This window comes from Haliaeetus leucocephalus, unplaced genomic scaffold (assembly GCF_000737465.1).
Source record: "Haliaeetus leucocephalus isolate CR32 unplaced genomic scaffold, Haliaeetus_leucocephalus-4.0 Scaffold262, whole genome shotgun sequence".
NCBI lineage: Eukaryota > Metazoa > Chordata > Aves > Accipitriformes > Accipitridae > Haliaeetus > Haliaeetus leucocephalus.
In genome coordinates this window covers 4717257-4737774 of record NW_010972698.1, presented here as the reverse complement: position 1 = coordinate 4737774, position 20518 = coordinate 4717257, and the positions used below count along the sequence as shown (strand labels likewise).

At 40.4% G+C, this 20518-nt stretch overlaps 1 protein-coding gene across 1 annotated transcript; it reads right to left on the bottom strand.

The window, feature by feature from the left end:
* Positions 1 to 2295: 2295 nt before the first annotated feature.
* On the bottom strand, positions 2296 to 20508 carry LOC104832656 (COMM domain-containing protein 5-like). Its single transcript, XM_010568938.1, has 7 exons — positions 20404 to 20508; positions 17069 to 17229; positions 15904 to 15932; positions 12020 to 12070; positions 7891 to 7986; positions 5980 to 6055; positions 2296 to 2796 (listed from the first exon to the last, which is right to left on the bottom strand). The coding sequence occupies exons 1-7, from the start codon at positions 20456 to 20458 to the stop codon at positions 2695 to 2697; spliced, it is 570 nt and encodes a 189-aa protein (XP_010567240.1). The 5' UTR covers positions 20459 to 20508; the 3' UTR covers positions 2296 to 2694.
* Positions 20509 to 20518: the final 10 nt, after the last annotated feature.

The following is a 20518-nucleotide window of genomic DNA, read 5'->3' as shown; positions in this document are numbered from 1 at the left end:
CTAGAGTGAGTTGGGTAAAACAATTTCTGTTCAGACATACCCAGATTCTTAGAAGGTTACTTTTGTTCTGTATTGGAATGAAAGGGCTACAGTCAGAAATTCAGTGGAATTCAAATCCTAGAGTATTTTAATTGTGAAGTAAGACGATATTTCAGTGTTGAACAAATATTTAATGCATAATTCACCATGAAGTTCTGAGAAACTTAACAATCATTTGAAGGTTCATATTTTATCAAAACTGAGGCACTATCCACTAGCCACTTCCACTAGCCATTTTGGTGACAACTGCTGTTTTACTGGAAAGCTAATCTGTTAGAAGGAAAGCCCAAATTAACCGTTAAGTACAGAGAAATGAAAATCCCAAGTGTTTAAGTACCCCTCAGTGCGCATGGTAAACCTCCAGTTACAGCAAACTCTTGCTTAATGTGTGGCAAGACAAACTTGAGACTAAGAGGTCCATCACCCCTTGCAGAGAACATGAGGAAAACAGTCAGGAAGCCTTTCCATTTCTGGAGAACATGGGCAATTGCTGTTACAGGAGAATAACTGAATGAATATATGCTGTCTAGAAGGTAAAGGTATTTATGGATTCTTCTACTCTGACCAGTAAAAAGTACTTTGCAAATGTCTTCAGCAATAGGTCATTTTACACCCATGCAGTGTTCCATTTGTCTGAAAAGACTTCACTTACAGTCTCAGTTTGAAACCACGTAAACCTAAATATTCAGAAGGGAAAGGTTATAACAAGGAACATAGGTTGTTTCACAGCTTGTGATAATTTAATTCCAGAAAGAAGATGAACAAGCTTCACAAAGTAAATACAAAAAAGAAAACATGACATTAATGCAATCTACGGTCCACTTAAAGTTATAGGAGCGAATTCCTCTTTATATGCGTTGGTCTGACCTGAACACAGTAGTTAAGATGCAGCATGGATCAAACCTGGAAGTTACTGATGAGTAGCCTACAAAGCAAATGGAACATACAGCTTTTGAACAGTGTGAAATCATGGCTGTTAGGTTTATTTGAAACTACAGGACACATTCTTGCACAGGTTTTAAAGGCTTTCTGGACCACAACTATTTAGCTGTCTTCAGATTGGTATGGACTGCTGTGAGAGAAGTCTCCTCTTAAAAAGTATGACAATAAAGTCTTTTTATGCCTGTTGTGATTCTTAAAATCCAAGAGCCAAGTCATCCTTTCCTACACAAACATCTGTGGGAGTGCAAAAGGCCTCCTGAATCCACGATTTTAATTTCAGTAGTTTTCTGCAGGCAGTGAGGAAGATAGATAAAGGCAAGTTCTGCAATCACAAAAAATGAGAGAGAGAATTATGGGCGGTACTACTGAGGTAGAAACCCTGAAAGCAGCTAGAATAAGACAATGCTTAACAATGGTAGTGGCATGTGGTTCCTAAACTGCCTTTGACAGCCAGATAAATCCTATAGTTCTAGGGTCCATGGCCTGTGCTTTTTGGGCTGTTGCTCACAGCCTCTGTATCTTTGCTGCTGGGGGAAAACTCATTCAGGCAGTGATTGATGAATGCATCCCTTCTTGGCAAAAGTCTTAGGTACATACTTGTGGTTCCATGGTGTTTAAATGAGACTTAAAAACACATCCTTCAAGTTAAGTGAGTTCTTCCAAGGTTTACTCATTGGGCAAAGGAGTAGAATAGAACAGAACGGAACAGAACAGAATATTTCGGTTGGAAGGGACCTATAATGATCACCTAGTCCAACTGCCTGACCAATTCAGGGAACTTCAGCCCATGTTTAACTGTTTTCTTGACCCCGGGGGCTTGGATATCCTCATACCTGTGACTTTCATCCCAGAGGCTGTACGTAGCCTTTTTATCCTGGTGTCTGACTTGCTCTATTAATGAGTATATAGCTGTAATGGTCTACAAGATTACTGCCTCCTGCTGTTTGCTATCATCACAGTGCCAGAGCTTTCTGCCCAGTAGTAAGTCAGATGATTCTGTTCACATCAAACATACAGGAAATACATGAAATAAGAGGCAGGCATTTCCAGTTAGAAATCTGTGAGATTAGTGCTATTTAGCCCATTCTGAGCAACCAGATAAAGACTTAGATCTGCAGTTCCATGGAATTAGTTCTGGAAGCTCAGTCGATACTTCTTTCTTGATCCACAGACTTCCAGTTTTCTTCAAAATGAGTCTTTAAATATCTGTAGCTGTACCTCAAGTCACTTAGTGAGAAGGCAGACAGCAATTTTACTTATGCAAAACTCAAGTTCGCATTTGTCATCCTAGAGCGCAGGAGTGGTTTTTTTATTTTATTTTTTTATTGGAGATATTGCAGAGCTCTCTTATGATACACATTGACAGGGTTTCCGGTAGCAGGCTTTCAAAAATAATTAGAGTGATGAATCATAATCAGAAATAAATGACTCTTACATCTATTAAGACAGTTATTTAAAAAATGTTTTGATGAATCATGCAAAAATGCTCACAAACAGCATTATACTTTTTCACAGATTATTTTTTGGTTTTCCTAAGTCTTATGAAAAGAGCTTGTGCTTTTAACACTTGAATTGAAAAAATATTTACAGCAGACATCATAAATGCTACACTGCAGTTCAGACAGGCAAAGTGGTGATGGTCCCCTGCTTTGCCATTTGCAAAACACGGTGAGGGCTTCAGATCTGTTCTATAAGCTCCCAATTTAAAAGTGTTCAGTCCTGGATCTTCAGTATGCTCCTTTTCTCCAAATCATTCATTTCCTTCAGTATAAGGGCAACATTGTATCTCAGTTCTTGAAACTTTGCAATTGGCACCTGAAACAGAATATTCAGGTTAGAAAACATGAAACATGTTAGGAACTTTAACTAGGGCATGCCTATGGATAGGGAACATTCCGCAGTGTCAGCCCAATCTCTCTTAAAATACTTTTTTTTTTTTTTTAAACTTAAGACAAAGGATTTGAGGTTAATAAAAGTCAGTTAATTCAACTAAATCATCTGGGTGAAAAGGAAGAGGAGAATGGGGGAAAACTAGAAATAACAGCTATGTAGTACATTTTCTATACTGGCTGATGTCAGAAAGAGAGTAATCCAGAATGTAAACTGATGGCTGCTGTGGTGAAGTAAGAGAGTCATGGATTGGAAGGAAAGACAAAAGACAGAGACACCTGGAAGGTTATGGAGCCTACACAATTCTCAAGCAACAAATTCCAGATATTCTGCTTGTCCAAACTTGCAGGAGAAAGGAATTGAGCCTCAAAGCAAAACACTGGGCAGCAACCTCAAGAGCAAAGAGGACATGGCACTGCCTATACACGGAAGGCAGAAGATTTTGATTAAATATACAAAATGTTTTCAACTGTGCAGGAGACTAATGGACTTTTCTTTACCATTTCAAGCCTGAGAAGCCAAATGGATGGAAATCTATTATCTGTTAAGACAGAGAACCACATCTGAGCACAGGCACAGACTGGGTGACACAGATTAACATCAGTGCAGCGCACAAATGCATGTGCTCACATGAGTACCAATAGCAGTCTAGCTAGTCCCAGGCTGCTCTGCAGAGCACTGCCTAATTTACTCTACTTCTCTGACTACACTGAAGACATGCAGTTCTTTTGACAGAGTCCCTTGTCATCCTTCTGCCTACTGTAGCAGAGATATCAATTATGTGAGAGGAATCCAACATCTGATTTGCATTTTCCATATGCATCAGAAATGCATAAAAAGGCATCGTGTCCTTTTCACTTTTGACATATACACAAGACTCGAAATGCTGCAGTTCCCATTGCTCTTTAAAAAATCTTCATTGTCAGAAGTCACACTGCGATTAAAAACCAAACCAAACCAAACCCAAGAGACCAAAGAGTGTTAACTTCTCCATGCAGCATACACATTTTAAAACTGTTCATAATGGAATTATCTTCTGGACTTACCATCTTACATAAGCCCTGTTAGTTAGCAGGACATTCTGAATGTGTCCGAATGAAAGGAAACTGAAGAGCTGAGGACTGTATTTGCTTGCTGTCATGGTTTAACCCCAGCCAGCAACTAAGCACCATGCAGCTGCTCACTCACTCCCCTCCCCACGCAGTGGGATGGGGGAAGAGAATCAGGAAAAAAAAAAGTAAAACTCGTGGGTTGAGATAAGAACAGTTTAATAGGACAGAAAGGAAGAAAATAATAATGATAATAGTAACAATAATAAAGTGACAACAACAACAACAACAATAATAAAAAAAAAGAATTGGAATATACAAAACAAGTGATGCACAAAGCAATTGCTCACCACTTGCTGACCAATGCCCGGTTAGTTCCCGAGCAGCGATTCCCCCCCCCCCCCCGCAACTCCCCCCAGTTTATATACTGGACATGGTGTCACATGGTATGGAATACCCCTCTGGCCAGTTTGGGTCAGCTGTCCTGGCTGTGTCCCCTCCCAACTTCTTGTGCCCCTCCAGCCTTCTTGCTGGCTGGGCACAAGAAGCTGAAAAATCCCTGACCTAGCACAAACACTATTTAGCAACAACTGAAAACATCAAGTGTGTTATCAACATTCTTCTCATACTAAATCCAAGACGTAACACTATACCAGCTACTAGAAAGAAAACTAACTCTATCCCAGCTGAAACCAGGACACTTGCATATGGTACCTTAAACAAAAACATAGGTTTATCCCAAAGAGCTACTAACTGCTGGAAGACCACTCGTCAGATACAGAAATCATGTTTACAGCCAGATCTTTGGCATTCAGATCTAAGCAGCAGCAGCAAAGAGCTGATTCTAAGAGAAGCACATTGTTTGCTACCTGGTATCGGCACTGCAGCGCATACTGGACAGGCACACTGACATATCTCCACTGCAGAATAGCAAAGGGTCTTCCACAGTCTTACAACAAAAAACCCCTGAAGCCAAACCAAACCAACCAGGAACAATGCCAGAAAGACCAAGACTTGACATTATATACCAGGAAATAAAGCCCCAAACCTAAACAGTAAAGAATATATACTTGTTTTTATTCGCACAAGTGAAACTTACCCTGTTATCAAGGGCTAACCTGAAGTCCATGGCATCATTTAAGTTCCATGGAGGACCTCAAACAGAGTGTATGGGATGCTTGGAGCTGAACTGTCCACAGAGGGGTGAATTTGATTTCCTGTGAAGTGACACCCTCAACACTTTGCAATGTAACACAGTTTGTGCCTTCCTCAATAGCTGCTGCCTTGTGAAGCATTGTAACAGCAAAATCAGTCCACCTCTTTCAACCCACAGTGCTTTGGTGCTTCCTCCAGACTACTACTAATACAAGAACTGAAGCCAAAATCTTTACAGAGTTCAAATGTAACAATGCCTGCTGTGCACTGAATTCCTGCATGCACCACCAGGTTATTTATAGAACAAATAGCATTCCTTTTCAAAGGTTAAAAATATGGCCATCTTCTGGCAAGCCTTTATGTACAGTGTCATAAATACTGCCACTGACTAATTCTGAGGTAAAAAGCAAAGAGTTTTTTATCACTTTCTTTCTAGCAGCAAGAACTGTACTGAAGAAAAAGAATAAAACTACCTCTGCCACAGAAGAGAACGTTACCATTCTCTACTAAATGTAGGAGGTTTAGAAGCGTATCGTACATTATATAAACTACCCCAGTAAATTTTCTGCCCTCAAGAGCCACCATCAGGTCTGAAGTTTACAGCTGATAACAAAACCATAATTTTTAATCAAACTAGATATTATGCAACAGTGCTTTTCAGTAATTAGTATTCTTCTAACAAATGAAGTTTCAGCAAAATGTGTGTAGGAACAAGGTACGAAATTATTTTGGTTGGCATTTCATTATATATATGTGGCTACACTGAACATGAAGGATTCCAAAGCAAACCAACCAATGATAATGCATTGTTTACAAAAGCTTTAATATTTTACATAGTAATTCAACTTTCTAAAAAGAACTTCAAGTGGTTTCTTTTTTTATTTATTATGGCAATCAGACTTACTTCAAAGCGATGAGCTGTCCCATCTGAAAGCTTCATCATCATTAGAATGGATGGTTGAAGTGCACGGGCCAGTGAACTGAAATTATTTACATTATTAGTATTACAACAATAGACATCAGCAGTGTGACGAGTACAGCATTGTACATTAACAATTTAAGATGTTCATGAAGGCTTTTAATAGAACATGAGTAATTTCAGTCACAGAGTTCTGTACCTGGCTGGCTGGCAACTCATGAACATAGGAGTCCTGTCCAATTTGAGAGTATTTGAGACTAGTATTTGTGTATTGAGACTAATTTTTTTAATATAGTTTAGTAACTGCAAGTTAGGAGTATTTTCATTTTACACAACAATCAGTTTAGTGGAACTATGATAGGGATAAAAGCTGACCAAGTACTGCTAGTAATAATGCACAGTTTTCTTATGCAGTTTATCATGTTGCATTAACCCTTTCCATCTCTTCATACTTTCAACTGCCACCTCATTTGGGGAATCAAGCTCTTCCAGTCTTCATCCTAAATTTGTGGGTTGTTATTTTATTTGATGACCCAAAGAGGGGAAACGAGTCATTCTTGTGCAGCTTCCATCAACTGATGTTGCCAAAGCCTGCTCAGGTACTGACAGGCATTACAGCCAGAAGCCATACCTCTTTGCAGAGGCTGTTACTGGATGATAAACAAGAAATCCCAGGAAGGAGGTTGACTGGAAAGGAAAGTAAGAGGAAGGAAAATAGAAAAGGATAATGTGTTGCTCCTGTGTTATTTGGAGAACAAATCATAGGATTTGCCTGCAGCTTGCAAGCATTGTGCCTGAGGATGTTTATCTGTCCATTTTGCTCTCTTATAGGTACAGATTTTTTCTGCATAGTGATACCTGTGTGGTGCTTACAGCACTGCTCATCTCAGAGTCACCTGAACTAGCACCTTGTGGCTGTTACAGTTTTCACTTAGGAGCCTTTTTTCTTGATTTCAGGAAGACTATCCCTGATTACCCATGGGCCTCTCAACTAAGGCAGCAAAGACACTGCACTCTCCCTCAGATGCAGGTATTCATGAATGCAATACAAAGTCACTCACACTAACAATTTACGCTACTGACAAATACTGGATCACCTTCCAATTTCTTTCACCCTGGTCTGTCTTGGTTAGAACTAGATAAAGACCAGGAACAGCACAGACAACAGGTTTCTGTTTCCTTCTGGCTGTAGCCAAAGATGCATCCCCCAGCTGCCTCTGCTGTGGCAGATGGCAAGAAGTTTTCACTGCAGGCAGGATGATCACAAAGGCCTTTACTCCTGTTTTGTGAAAGAAACTAGGAGGTAGATCAACAACCAGTTGCATAACTATGGCAGTGCTGTTCTGAAGCCTTTCTTTGTAGAATCTACAGCAGACTGTACAGGTGATGGAAAGTCATTTTATTTAACATGTGCAACATACAAATAATAGTCTACTTGAGAAGTTGAATAGATGATTTCCCTCCCTTGCTCCAGTGAAACTGAGAGCTTGGCTGGCTGCATGAAGCAAAATCCATCTAATTTATTCCATCATCTCCAAGGTCCTGTGGAGTTTTATCAGCTCCATTAAGTTTTAAAATATTGAAAGAGAGACTCAAACTTTGAGTGAAATGTTTCTAGCTTTAGTGATCAAAACAAATGAGGAGCCTAAAAAGTATCATTAGTAGAATATGAAGGCAGCAGCCTGTTGGCAGGTCCATGTTAACAGCAGTAACCTGTACATAAACTGACTTTACACTGTTCAGAACCCCCCCTCTGTATCTTACCATTTAATGCTACATGCCAATTGCCAACAGCAAGATACACTTTAACACTGTTAACATTTTTAAGCAGCACAAGAAGTCAGTTTAACCTTGGGCAAAATAATTTCTAGGGTCATGCAGGATTCTCTTTTATACCTTGTGGATATAGCTACGTCCACTCTCCACTTTAAGTCCTGGACACTTGGCAGCCTACTTCTTTGCATCAGAGCTGTGCCTTCTGAAGCAGGACGCCTACAGAGTAAATCAGAAGTGGGAGACTGAAATGCAAATTCATAAAAGAAACAACAGTCTAAAGAGAAAATAAGATTCAGCAGAACAAACCTGTCCAGAACTTGTTTCTCTCCTACATCTATCCTCATTTAGAGAGGTCTGAATGAGTGGAGGTTTTGTGTATTTAAGACAGCTGTGCTCACACTACCCACTTTTCCTATGCTCAACTATGGTCCATGCTAAAAAAAAAAAAAGAGACCAAGTGACTCTGTGTAATTCCAGTAAACTGACGTCACTATAAAGTTTAGTAAATGTCATTGTGGTGGCTGGCATATATATTATTTCAATTATATGCAACTGTGAGGCATAGAAAGGGATCTGCAAAATGTATCTTTACCTTCATGCAGATCCAACAGGAACAAGCAACCAGGAACGAGACAGATGACTTGAGCAAAAAAGTTGGAATAAGATCACTGTGCTCCTTCAGCAGAAAGCATCTAGTATTAGCAAGCAGCAATGTTTGAAAATAGAATAGTATCAGAGTGCACTTTGAAGCATACTTTAAAAAAAAAAAAAAATAATCACACAGTGGTTCTTGCTAATCCAACATAATTTACAAACTCTAAGTTCCTCACATAACGTTCACTGCCAACCCCAGCACAACCTTCAAGATGTTTTGTCTAGTCTAATGTGTAAGAAGCCAAGGACTTCATTTATTACTCATATTGCAGGAAGAATCAGGCTGATCAAGCCTCAGTTTATTTCTGTGAGGAAATACAGTTGACAGCAATTAAACTTCAGATGGTTGACAATCTTTAAAATTTTAACAGCTTCTTAAGCTCTGGGTAAGTAAACAAGCCAAATCTGATACAAAAACATAACAACCACCCATTTTTAGATATATATACAGAAGTATCTTCAGAATGAGGTCACTCAGCTGGTCCATTTGGGAGATAGTCTGGACTTCTGTGTTACTTACCCTTTTGTTTTGCTAAGCATCCCATGTCTCTGGAAGTTATTTACAGTACATTTCAAAGCTACTCCAGTACTCCCGTTAAGGGCAGGATAAGAAACATTACATCCTTTATCCATGGTGCTAGACATAATCTAATTACAGACTTTACATCAGAAAGGAATCCTCTCTGAAAAAATCCAGGACTGTAGGAATGGTAGTCTAACATCCCTACTCAGATTCTTGTGTGCAAGTTAGCTGGTGCCTTTAGAAACTGCCCAGAAAGATTAATGATTTGATAAGGTACACAGGACCGACAGGCCGAGATCCTCCAATACTCTTGCATTTACTCATGGCAACATAAGAAAGAATTCATCCTTTTTGGGGGGGTGGGGTGGTGGGTGCTGGATGGTGTCAGAAGTGACACATATTCCTAATAGTATGGTAAAGGAATAAGCAGAAAAAAATAGATCAGCTGGTTCTTACTCACTGTCAACTACTGGATAGGAAGTAGGTCACCACAGCTGGGTGCAACCATGAGGAGCTGGAGTCTAGAATGGTCATTAGCAGGATTAAACAATAAGAACAGGCCTTTCCCTTAGTAGCAAGCTGCTGCCAGAGTATTGCTTAATTTAGGGAATGCCTTAAAATAGCCGCACTGCTACCGCTTCCTTAAGACACGCTAACTCCCATCAATGGAAGATAATCCATTCAGTGCAGCACCAGCATTTTTGGGGAAGAAAGAGTAAACAGGAAGATGTTCTAGTTAGCAGTGGTGGGAAAAGTCAGCAATGCCCAAACAGAGGTGAAGCTTCTGAATATTGTTAAGCTATGGCATTTCTGTGGCCAAACCACAAAGCTTTAGTTCTGGTCAGGACTGCGCTTCAGTACCGTTCCCTCAGAAATTGTTGTGGCTTTTATAGCTTAGTTTAAGCTTCTGTCAGCACCTTCCCAGCTTGGACGAGATCGCAGCTGGAACTGCAAGAATCCTGTAAGGATGACAGAATGTGCATAGTGGCCAACATACATACAGAAATTACACAGGCCATTAAATCAAGCCATTGATTTCTAAGAGGAACAGCAAAATGGAGCAGAAAAGACTCAATGGATCTTATATCCAAAACCTATAGACTATAATCACATTTTGTAAACACTCTGTGCCAACAGCTGCAATATACTGTCAGCACATAGTGCAGAAGGCAGAAGTTAGAACAAGTAAAACACCACGGATCAGCTAGAAACCACCCAAATTATACGTGGAAAGGATGATACACGTGGTGACAAGAACATCATCTGCCAAAGGATGCAACACAAGAGCACTTGAAAATGAAAGATTAGAGAATTTGGACCAGCAGCTGACCTAACTATCAAAACTAAAGACAAATTCTGGATGGTTCCCTATGCGCATAACGAGACATGCCTAGCAGGCCACTGAACAGGGAGAATGAATAAATTAGTATGTATGACATGCTGAAAAATGGCACACAGAACGCACCCTCCTGGTAGAAACTAAAGCTACACTATTTAAAAAAAAAAAAAAAAAAGCAGTACATTTATTACAAACATTCAAAGAGGGGGAAGTTAGGCTTATTCTTTCCCTTAAAAGAGAGGAGTTTTCATGCAGTTATTTGATGGTGTCAGTGTGGCAAGTTTTTGTTTCGTTTCAGTCTACATAGCTTGATGGAACTGTGGGGACACAGAAATACAAATGTCAAATTTCCAGTACTTCGGAGCTGTTGTTTAGTGAACAAAATTGCAAAAATAGGATAAGATGCCAGGAAAAGTATTGAAAATGGATTTTTCTGAGTTATCTAGCTCATACTGAATTTTTGATCAGATGCTAATACTTCACTTACCATCACAATCATATATATTTACAACTCAATAAGCATATGTATGATTCAGTGTTACATTTAAGATTATAAAAGCAGATCTGTCTAGAAATCAAATCTGAGGTGCTCTTCTCTGGTCTCAAAACACAGAGCGAGATTACACTGGATAATCACAGCTTTCGAAATGAGAAAAAGCTAAATTTTCCAGCATCGTGATTTCACAGTAAAAAACAATCATGCATGCTTCAAATGACATCTAAATTTATCCTCTTTCTCCACTGCAAACAATATTTCCACTTTGCAACCATGAATTTTGCATTCTTAACACCTATAATTCAAACAGAAGAGCAAAGAAAAGATGAGAAGGCTGAATTTATTTTTTACTCCAAGAACCTTTAGCTTTAAGCCAAGCTCCTAACCAAGGAAATGAAAAATATTTTTAACTTTGGTAGCAGCATTCAGACTCTTGTGAGGGTAACTGAAATACCACAACTATGATTATCAGGATTCCATGCAGAATATCTGGAGCAGCATTGGGTTAGTAATCCTATGTGCTGAGTGACCTCAAGTTTCAAGAAGGAAAGTTTTGCATATGCAGAAAGTCCAAGCAATTTCTAAATGTAGAATAAGCTAAATATGGCTGAGCAGAGAACCATATAGAAAAAACGAATCCCTAGAATGGACAAAAGAGAGATGCGATTCAAAAAGTTCTTGATTTAATACTTTCTCTGGAGCTACTGACATATACTGCTTAGACAATTAATTACAGCTAGCAGAGCAGTTGATATTGCATAGGTGTCAAGTCACCCAGTGTGAATTCCCAATTCAACTGTACATTAAGACTTGATTAAATGCTATCTGAGAAAGCTTCCACGAACCACAGCATGTAGAAGGCATATGTAGCTTGCCTCTCAACAAAGCAAGTCTTTCACTTCTGCTCTAACTTGTGATGATGATGATAAAAGTGCTTAGTTCTGCACCACATTTTTTATCTGTAGGTATTGATGCACCTTACAGAGTCTATAGAACATTATAAAAACTGATGGGTGATGATCACAGAAAAATTTAAAATTGGCATGAAAGCTACTTACTGCATATATAGCCATGCACGATGGACATCATGTTATGTTGATTCAAAATAATGGGACAAATCTTGTTCTCATCAATTTAGAGAATTTTGCTGTTCCTTCAATAGGCCTGGGATTTTTTGTCAGCAGAGCTCTGTGCAACCCTGCTGGTTACACAATGCATGATACATGAAGACACTAACCTGTTACCAAAGACTATACTGCAAAAGTCCACAATGAAATCTTCTGGTATCCTTAAAGAGAAAAGCATACAAAAGAGTTAAGTTTTTTTGTAACCACAAATATATGGCCTTAGCTAAAAAAAAAAAAAAAAAAAAGACCCAACCTATTATAGAACACAAAAAATGTGTCAACTTTTTCCATCTTCCGTTGCTTAAAACTGCCATCAGCTCTTACGTAAGCACTTCAGTCCTGTCCTACCTAGCATGGCAACAGTGAGTTTCAAAAGAACCCAGTATTTGCTTAACTTCTCTCAGTAAAGTTGAGAAAAGTTTTACTGATGGCTCTGACAAGTGCAGAAGGCAGGCCAGCAATGCATACTTTCAAAAATCCTAAACATACACATTTCATTTCACTGTCACCTGAAGGGTCATGAAAAGAAGACAGAATGGATTGCTCCCTCAAAAGTAAAAACAGAGGCCCTTGTAGCTAAGATTACTTACAAAAGGAGCATATCTAACATGGGGAGGACAAGCATAAATTTGATGGGGACCGTGAGAACTCGTCAAATAGATTAAGTCACACTACACCCACCCTATGCCTCTCCACTACTTTACCATTCCTCCGACACTGTTGTTGCCTTACGAACAAGCTGCTGTTAATTTTCTGTTCAATATATCAGGCTGTGAATTGCAAAGTCTGCAGAGCAAACACTATCCGTTCAGCTGCCTTTGTCACAGGGACAGTAACCTCCTACAGAGAGGCAGGTTAGACAAGTGGGAGAAATAACCATTTGTGCTGCCAGTTAAATCCAGCAGTCAACATGAATCAGTGCCCAGAGACATTACTCACCAGTGGCTAGAGATACACAGCGGTATATCAAAGAAAAATCAAAGCAAACAATGAAGTTACCTGTCCTAAAGGGCTTACAGTGTCTAATGATGGGAGAAAAAACAACTCATCAACTCACACAGTGGGAAGATGAAACAGCAGTTATTAGAGCTTGAATTCTTAATGGAAGAAGTGGGGTTAAAACACATTTTTAAATGGTGCTTGGATAAAACTGAATTCATATTAGCAAGGTAGTTATCTGAGGCAAACTGGGAAGCGAGGAGGAGGAACTAGACAGTGCTTTTTTGGCTCCATGTGTCTTTCTTTCAGAAGAGACAAGACTATTTCTGCAAACATTACTTATACTTTCTGTGCAAGTGTATCACTTAACCCATCCTGATGATGACCGAACATCCTCTGTATGTAGTAGCATAGCTGGAGACAGTGGGTTGCAATATGATTATTATGATACCTATCACAATGCTTGCTCGGCTGCAAGAGTGTTACTGAAACAGAAGCATTAATGCTACCTTTGAGCTTGCATTATTTTTGCTGTGCAGTTAATGATTTTGCTGAAAATTCTGTTCCTGGCTCAAGCAGCTTACATGAGGCCTGTCACACGCTAAGCAGATCAGACACAGATCATGGCACAGCTCAGGCCTGAGCTACAGTTGGCAATCAGTTTTCAAAGGAACATTCTGCAGAAGGGACTCAAACGGCAAGGAAGAAGGTGTGAGGATGCCTCAATCCCACGTTATTGGCCTGAGACAAAGTTATTAAACAACCTGTGAGGAGAGGGAAAAAATAGCACCCACAATTTAGAGTGAATTTATTCTCACCGGCTCAGCCAGTCAGGCCAAAAAATAGGGGATATAGAATGGCAACCCTGTGATACCAACAATACTGATCTAATTAATCAGAAGTGGGCATGTCTCCCAGCCTCTCTCTCCACCAAAACTAGAAGCTGAGATCAGTGCATCACCAGGGAATTGAGAATTACAAGACTTTATAAGGGTGGAATTAGTCCAATCTTCAGCTTCACTGAAGGAAACAAAATGGAATGCAGGAGAGGTGAAAAAAAGGTAACCTGGGTCAGAGCTCAAACTTTTAAAAGACACAACAAAAAAAGGGAAATAAGCCTTTTCTGCCTTAAAATGCAAAATACCTGCCCAAACACTGGGTGCCAATAATGCCAAGACACTGCTGTTCAACCAATTATGTGTTCTTCATGCACATGGTCACAGGATGACCTACAGAAGTCACTGCAGAAGGACAAGTGTCTGAATGTAATTATTAGGTGCCTTAAAAACGAGCAGGTATTTCATCTCCAAACCCAAGTGCATGGGGAAACATAGGAAGTGACATTTCCCATAGGAATCAAAGATGCTAAAGGTGCTACCAAATTTACTAAGTATCATAGCTTGAGAGTAGAATAAGCTATTTAGTCTTCTAAAAGTTTAGCCACAAGGTGAAGAGAGCTACTCACAGGAAATAAGACTGTCAGAGATGGAAGTCAGGAAGAGTCCCAACAATGTGAGAATCATGGGAGCATAGCAGCAACGAGCAGCACATAAAACATACAAGTCTGCAAGCAACACAAATGCAGTTACCTGAACTATTGCTGCTATATCAGTCATGTTAACCAGAACAAGATAAAAAAGATCACCCAGACTGAAAAGCATCTTCATAGTTCCATGCATAAACCATAAAGTCAGGAAAAAAACCCCAAAGCCAAATATACAAAAGTGTAAGGCATTAAAGTGCGGTCAAATGACAAGGACAGGGGCCTGGGAGTCGGTATTTCCAGATACAGCCAGTGTACACAGCTGGCCCAACCAGTGACATCTGGCCCTCCTGTATACCAGCTTTCTCCACTGCTCAGAGGAATATTCACCCATCCCCAGGGAACTTGGCATGGAGCTTTTAGTACTCTTCATTACTCCTTAATCACACTGAACACATTCTGTGTGCACCTCAAGGAACACCAACTCCCACTGGGTCAAAAGCAATTCATCGGTTTCTTACTGACCTACTTTAACCTGGGTGTAAACTCCATGACGTGGCAGAGGAAGCAGCTTGCATTTTAGCTCACAAGACAAAAGGCAGGCCGAACTCCAGCACTGAGCTGCAGACAAAATTGTATCAACTAGCAAGGCACCTTTCATCATGGCCCCAATTACACCCTTCACTGATTACATCCCAATTACATGTCTAAATCTGCAGCTTTAATTTGCCTGAAGTTGCTCATAAAGTAAATTATGCTTATAAGTCTGCAGAACAGTCCGAGGAGAAAGCCAATGTGCAGGTTAATAGACAAATAAGGATGAAAAAAGACAGAATTAGAAACATATCTACCTATTTCTCCTAGGCAGCAATCAGAATGCTAAGAATTATGGGAAATTAGTATTTTAAAATAATTGAGCCTTGGTGCAGAGGTTTCTCTATAGATGAAAATATCAACTGCTGTTATTCTCTCATTGCTACTGAATATGGAAATAAGGGAAAACCTATAAAGATTATTAGCATTTGATGTCTAGCTTTTAGGATATGAACTTCTATTCAGAGATACTCTGAACAGTCTGATACAGAGTTTGACTAAGTCTGTAACAAACGTTATCTTGGATGACGGGCAGGAGAGATCATAGCTGAACAAGGTGGTAGGATTTCATGAGCGTTATATCATTGGCCTTTCAAAGAAGAAAAAAAGTAGGGCAGTTTCTTAGCTTCTGAGATGTTACCACTGTCTTACCAAACACGTTAAAAAATACTGCAGGGCAAGGTGGGGATGGCAGAGAGAAGGTCACTCACATTTGCATAACCTACATTACAACTAAATTAGACCAATCTCCTCAGCATGTGAAATTTACTGCTCATGCTCAGTGCTAAGTCAAGTCTTACACAACACCTGTTTTTTTCCTCTGGCTTCACATGACATTTGGCAACAGATGTATTATGTGTTATTTACAGGTAATTTTTATACCAATTTTGTTGTGTAGAAAAGTTGATTGGGGGAAGCAGTTACATAAAAGTTATGCAAAAACAAACAGATTAAAAAACCAGGCATAAACAGCCATACCTGAGCTCCTTTAGGTCTTCCTTAAAAACCTAGAAAGACAAGGAAGGTGAAATTTTACAGGATGTAGTCTTGAAAGATCGTTTCTTACCTAGTGAATTAATAGTGGTTACTTGCTTGATATCTCTCCCCAAAAGTTTTAGTCTCGAGTGCCAGTAGTTTTGAAATTACGGGTTACGTATCTAGAAGAAATTCCAGAAGTGCTCAATCAAGTTGTGAGAAACTGATCTTAAAGACCTAAATCTCTTGGAAGCCTTTATTTTTGAAAACAACATCTCTGCCATTTCTTTTATGTAGCTATCCATAACATATTCTTCTTTTAGTGTAATTTTGTGCCCTTGTTCTCAAATAAGTTTTGCAGTAACTTGTTTAAACTATGACAACAGAAAGGAAGTGGCAAAAGATAAGCTCTGAATACTAAAAGCATACTTCCACTTAGTTTCCTGAAATAGATGAGCTTTTCCAGTATGCCTGGGTAAATATGAAAACAGTATCTTAAACAAGAGAGAGATGCTGGAAGCCCAGAATTGGTTCACTCACATAAAGATAAAATGAAGAAAAGAAAAAATGTAAGGTAAAGTAACATGAAAAGGAAAGAAAATAGCCATGAAAAAGGGATAGGGGTTGGGAACATGGCAGATGCATACATATTCATACAGAACATCCATAGCATAAGCAGAAATAGCACTTTCTCCCAATTTCCGCTATATTGTTCTGGCCATAAGACCTTCCTTCCTCTATAGCAGAAGTATGAAGAAAGGCAGGCAAACAAATATGAGAAACTGTAAGTGTGGACAAAATGAGCGGTATGTGTGAATGCATAGTTAGGGTAAGAGGGAGTTCATGCCAATGAAATAACACTTTGCAATGGTTTCTTCTGGGGTTTTAAGAGTGAAAACAAACATGCACAGTAAACAAGATGCTGAAGCAGAAAAAGATACAGAAATCTCTTTCCCAAAGCTTAAGTACTCTTCCAAAGAGCTCACTGTAAATCTACGCAACAAGTAAAATAAAATCGTCTAGCTTTTTATTGGTTTCTTCCAACCACTTTAACTTGGAGCAACATTTTTATGTGCAGCTCCCCACCCTGGCAAATAGGGTTTAGATGGTAACTCGCGTCTGACACAGCTTTTAACTTATCAGGACTCCAAGTATTCCCAAAACTTACTTCTTGTTTGAAAGTTGATAAGGGGAGTCTCAATGCTTCTCGGAGAAGGGTATACATGCCAGAAATGAGGAAAGCAAGTTGCTCTTCTGAGAGATTAGTGCTTTCTGCAATCAGCTTGACAGATTCCTTGCAGTCTTTTCCTTCCAATGCATTAACAGTGACTGTTAATAATAATAAGAAAGAAAAGCAGGATCGCTTTAAAAAGAGGAAGACCTGGAAACCTTGAACATTAACATAAACACATCTATGATTTTACTTGACTCAACGTACTGATGTTTTTCCTGATGTGAAATTGTCACTTCAGGTCTCTCTAAATACATCTGATCATCCATCACCACAGGTCAGTCTCAAAACACTTTACCAAGAGAACTTCAATGGATTAAGCTTTTGCATTGTAAAATTGAAGCTGTTTTCCCTGTTGAAATTTGTTCCAGTGGGATAATGCAAAAAAGGTAAAAAAATTCATCACTCATGAGTACAAATCCAACTTGAGCTTCTATCAGCAAACTTGTTCACATCAGGAGTCTGCTTACAGCTTAATTACACTTCTGATACACAGGATAAGAGAGGATTGAGAGAGTAAACAATTCAACACTGGTCTCCAACTTTTTACATAATTTATTTATCTTGCAACGTCAGCAGAGACAGGATTAAATGAGCAAGGAGACAAAACTAAACCTTCAAGTCTTGTAGTTTGCACAACTGCTGATAATAAAAACTTGAAAGAAAATTACTGTTAACCCATGTGGCAATATTACACACTAATAACTGGTCTGGGTTTATCTCAGTCTTCATCATTCAGTTATTCTTCCTTTTTCCATATATGCACTGGCTTATATAAATTTCTGTTGTCATGTCAGCCTCTGTCCTGCACTCTGATCAGTCTGGATGGTCTGCCGGAGCCACAGGAAGCCCCACTGTGGATAAAAAAAGGCTACTGACACAATCCCATTGCAGGATAGCATCATTAGATTAGTCATAATGAGCCACATTAGTGCTGTGAATAAAACAAGAAAAGTTAAAAATGTTCACCAAGTGTTATTGGAAGCCAACACTAAGAAATTAGCTTAATACCAATGTTTGGGGGGGGCGGGAAGGGAAAGAAAAAGTTTTAATCATACTGCCAGCCTTCCTTTTGGTATTAGGTGAGTTCTACTGGCTACTATCTTCTAATTCTGGATAAATTCTCTTTGCTTTTCACATTTTTAAATGCACACCAAATTCAGTGGCAAGTCTTGCATCATTCACGTGGCTGACTCAATTTGTCTGGTACTATCTGCATGGCAGATTTCGCACAGAGTAGCTAGGATGTGCAAGGTGCTAGTACCAACCTGTCTGAAAAAGGCTCTGCTCTACAACAACAAAACTGACTTTGAAAAGAGTCTACTGGAAAGGCCAAATACAGATCAGCACCGAGGGCTGTCTATGAGAGCATGCACAGAGCAGGAAACAGGTTGCTGTCTACTTGCCTACTTAAATACAACTTTGATCTTTTTCTTCAAAGAACAACAGGTTGCTTATAGTTTTTAACTAGACAGCTTTAATGACAGTATTGGTCTTTCTGTTGATGAACCCTAATAACTGCTTAAAAATCCATGTCTTCTTTTATAACCTACTTGCATTACCCTAGAATACAAGATTTTTTACTCAGTATAGCTCAGGGAACTCAGAAGTATCAGCTGTACCAACATTTCCAACAGTCAATCTGAGGGAGGGGAAAAAAAAAAAAAAAAGAATAACCCAAAAACTTCCCAAGAAAATCTTACTGCTGGGTCATTCGTGCCTAGTAGATGATGCCTGCGGTCTCAAACTTACACCTGCAGTTTAGCAGAGCCTGCAATAACACTGGCTGGATAACCCTGTGACAATGGTATATGCAGTTTTTACATTGTGAACTGAGCAGGCATATGAAGCAGTACCTGGGTTTTTATATTATTTAGCAACAGAGTAACAGCGACAGCCTCAAAAAACTAACTTGGTGCAAGTGCCAGAGCAATTTAGATACACTCTGCTGAAATCCGTCATGTCTTCAGAGACTACTGAACCTTCAAAGGAAAAACCGCTGTCCTGCAAACTGTTAATCACAGACCAGCAAGAGCAGAAGACGACGGGAGATTTCTGCCAGCTCTGCATCACCTGGACGCTGTCTCCATCCGCTGGCGGACGCGGGCACTTGGGTGAATCAGCGCGGCAGGCACCTGCCCTGGCTGCAGAGGCTTTCGAAGGGCTGTTTGCTCCCCCTACGGTAGGAAGCATTTATTGTACACCTAAATGCAGGCGGTAATTTACACCGGAATTAAACCCAGATGGGGTTTAGGAGACCGCCAGGCTTCCTGACACTGATATGACTTTTCAGTCTCCGTTGTTCCTGCACTAGACAGCAAATATGGTTCAACATCTGTATTGACTTTTGTCCCAAATGCCTCTGCCTATACGTAGCTTTATTATTTTCAATTATTATAAGGCAACCCTGGATACATCGCTCCATTTTTTGACACTGTGCAGCAACAATTTTAAGGACAAACCAGCTACCAGATGCTTTGAGTCCTTACTGGCTCAAGTCAAGAAAAAAGCCTGAAAGGAAGTTAGCTGAGAGAACGAGCACGTTAAGGATTGCAGCACTACGCCGTGCTGTGCAGCAGTCGGTCCCCTCTCAGCTAGCCACAAACAAGCCGTGCTTTCACCCCGCTAATCAACTTTTCTGTTTGATTACTCTGTGATTATTTCGCATACAATAATTTACTCAACTGAGTAACTCCGATTTTGGCGGTCAAAGGTGCCGTGAGAAGCCTCCCAAGCAAAAATCAAATCAATCGTGTTCAGTCTTACAGCCCCGCCTTCAGTAAGACACCTGCACTTTGAGGTTCCTTTATTTTCTCCTGCACGTTATGAAAACACCCGTGGGGTCTCTGACTTTCACATGCCCTGACAGCGACTTGACCGCTGGCTCTGGGATGAGGGAGGAATGACTTTCACAGCGCTCAGTGTCAGTCCGGGGGCCGCGCACAGCTGCAAAAGTCCGTACCCCATTCTCACAGGTTTTACAGCGTTTTAGAATACAACCAAGGAAACCCGCCGTTGTATTTAACCCTCAGCTTTAGCTTCCCGCCGGGAAAAGCAAGGGGAAGCGTCCCGGGAGAGCTGCGGCCCTGCCCAGGCGCGGCAGAGCGGAGCAGGCCCCCTCCGGCTGCCCTTGCCTTCCTCGAGGAAGGCGGCGCCCGCCCGTCGGGTCTGGCCGGGAAATCCCTCCCGTCCCTCCGCGGCGGGGCAGCGAGGGCCCCGGGGCAGGGCGAGCCCCGGCGGCGTGCCGAGGACAGGCCACGCTCGGGCCCTACCTTTGAGGAGCCGCCGGAAGGTCTCCTGCCCCACGTCCTGCACGCCCCGGGCCATGGCCTCCACCTCGGCCGGCACCCGCGGCCCCAGGAAGCCGCCGCCGCCACCGCGGCCCCC

Excerpts from the sequence above, each read along its gene's own strand:
- LOC104832656 (XM_010568938.1), bottom strand. The coding sequence starts at position 20,458 with ATGGCCCGGGGCGTGCAGGACGTGGGGCAGGAGACCTTCCGGCGGCTC. Across the intron at positions 7,987-12,019 it reads AGTATAGTCTTTGGTAACAG|GCGTCCTGCTTCAGAAGGCA; the intron begins GTTAGTGTCTTC and ends TTTACTCTGTAG. Across the intron at positions 6,056-7,890 it reads GACGTAGCTATATCCACAAG|TTCACTGGCCCGTGCACTTC; the intron begins GTATAAAAGAGA and ends AAATAATTTCAG.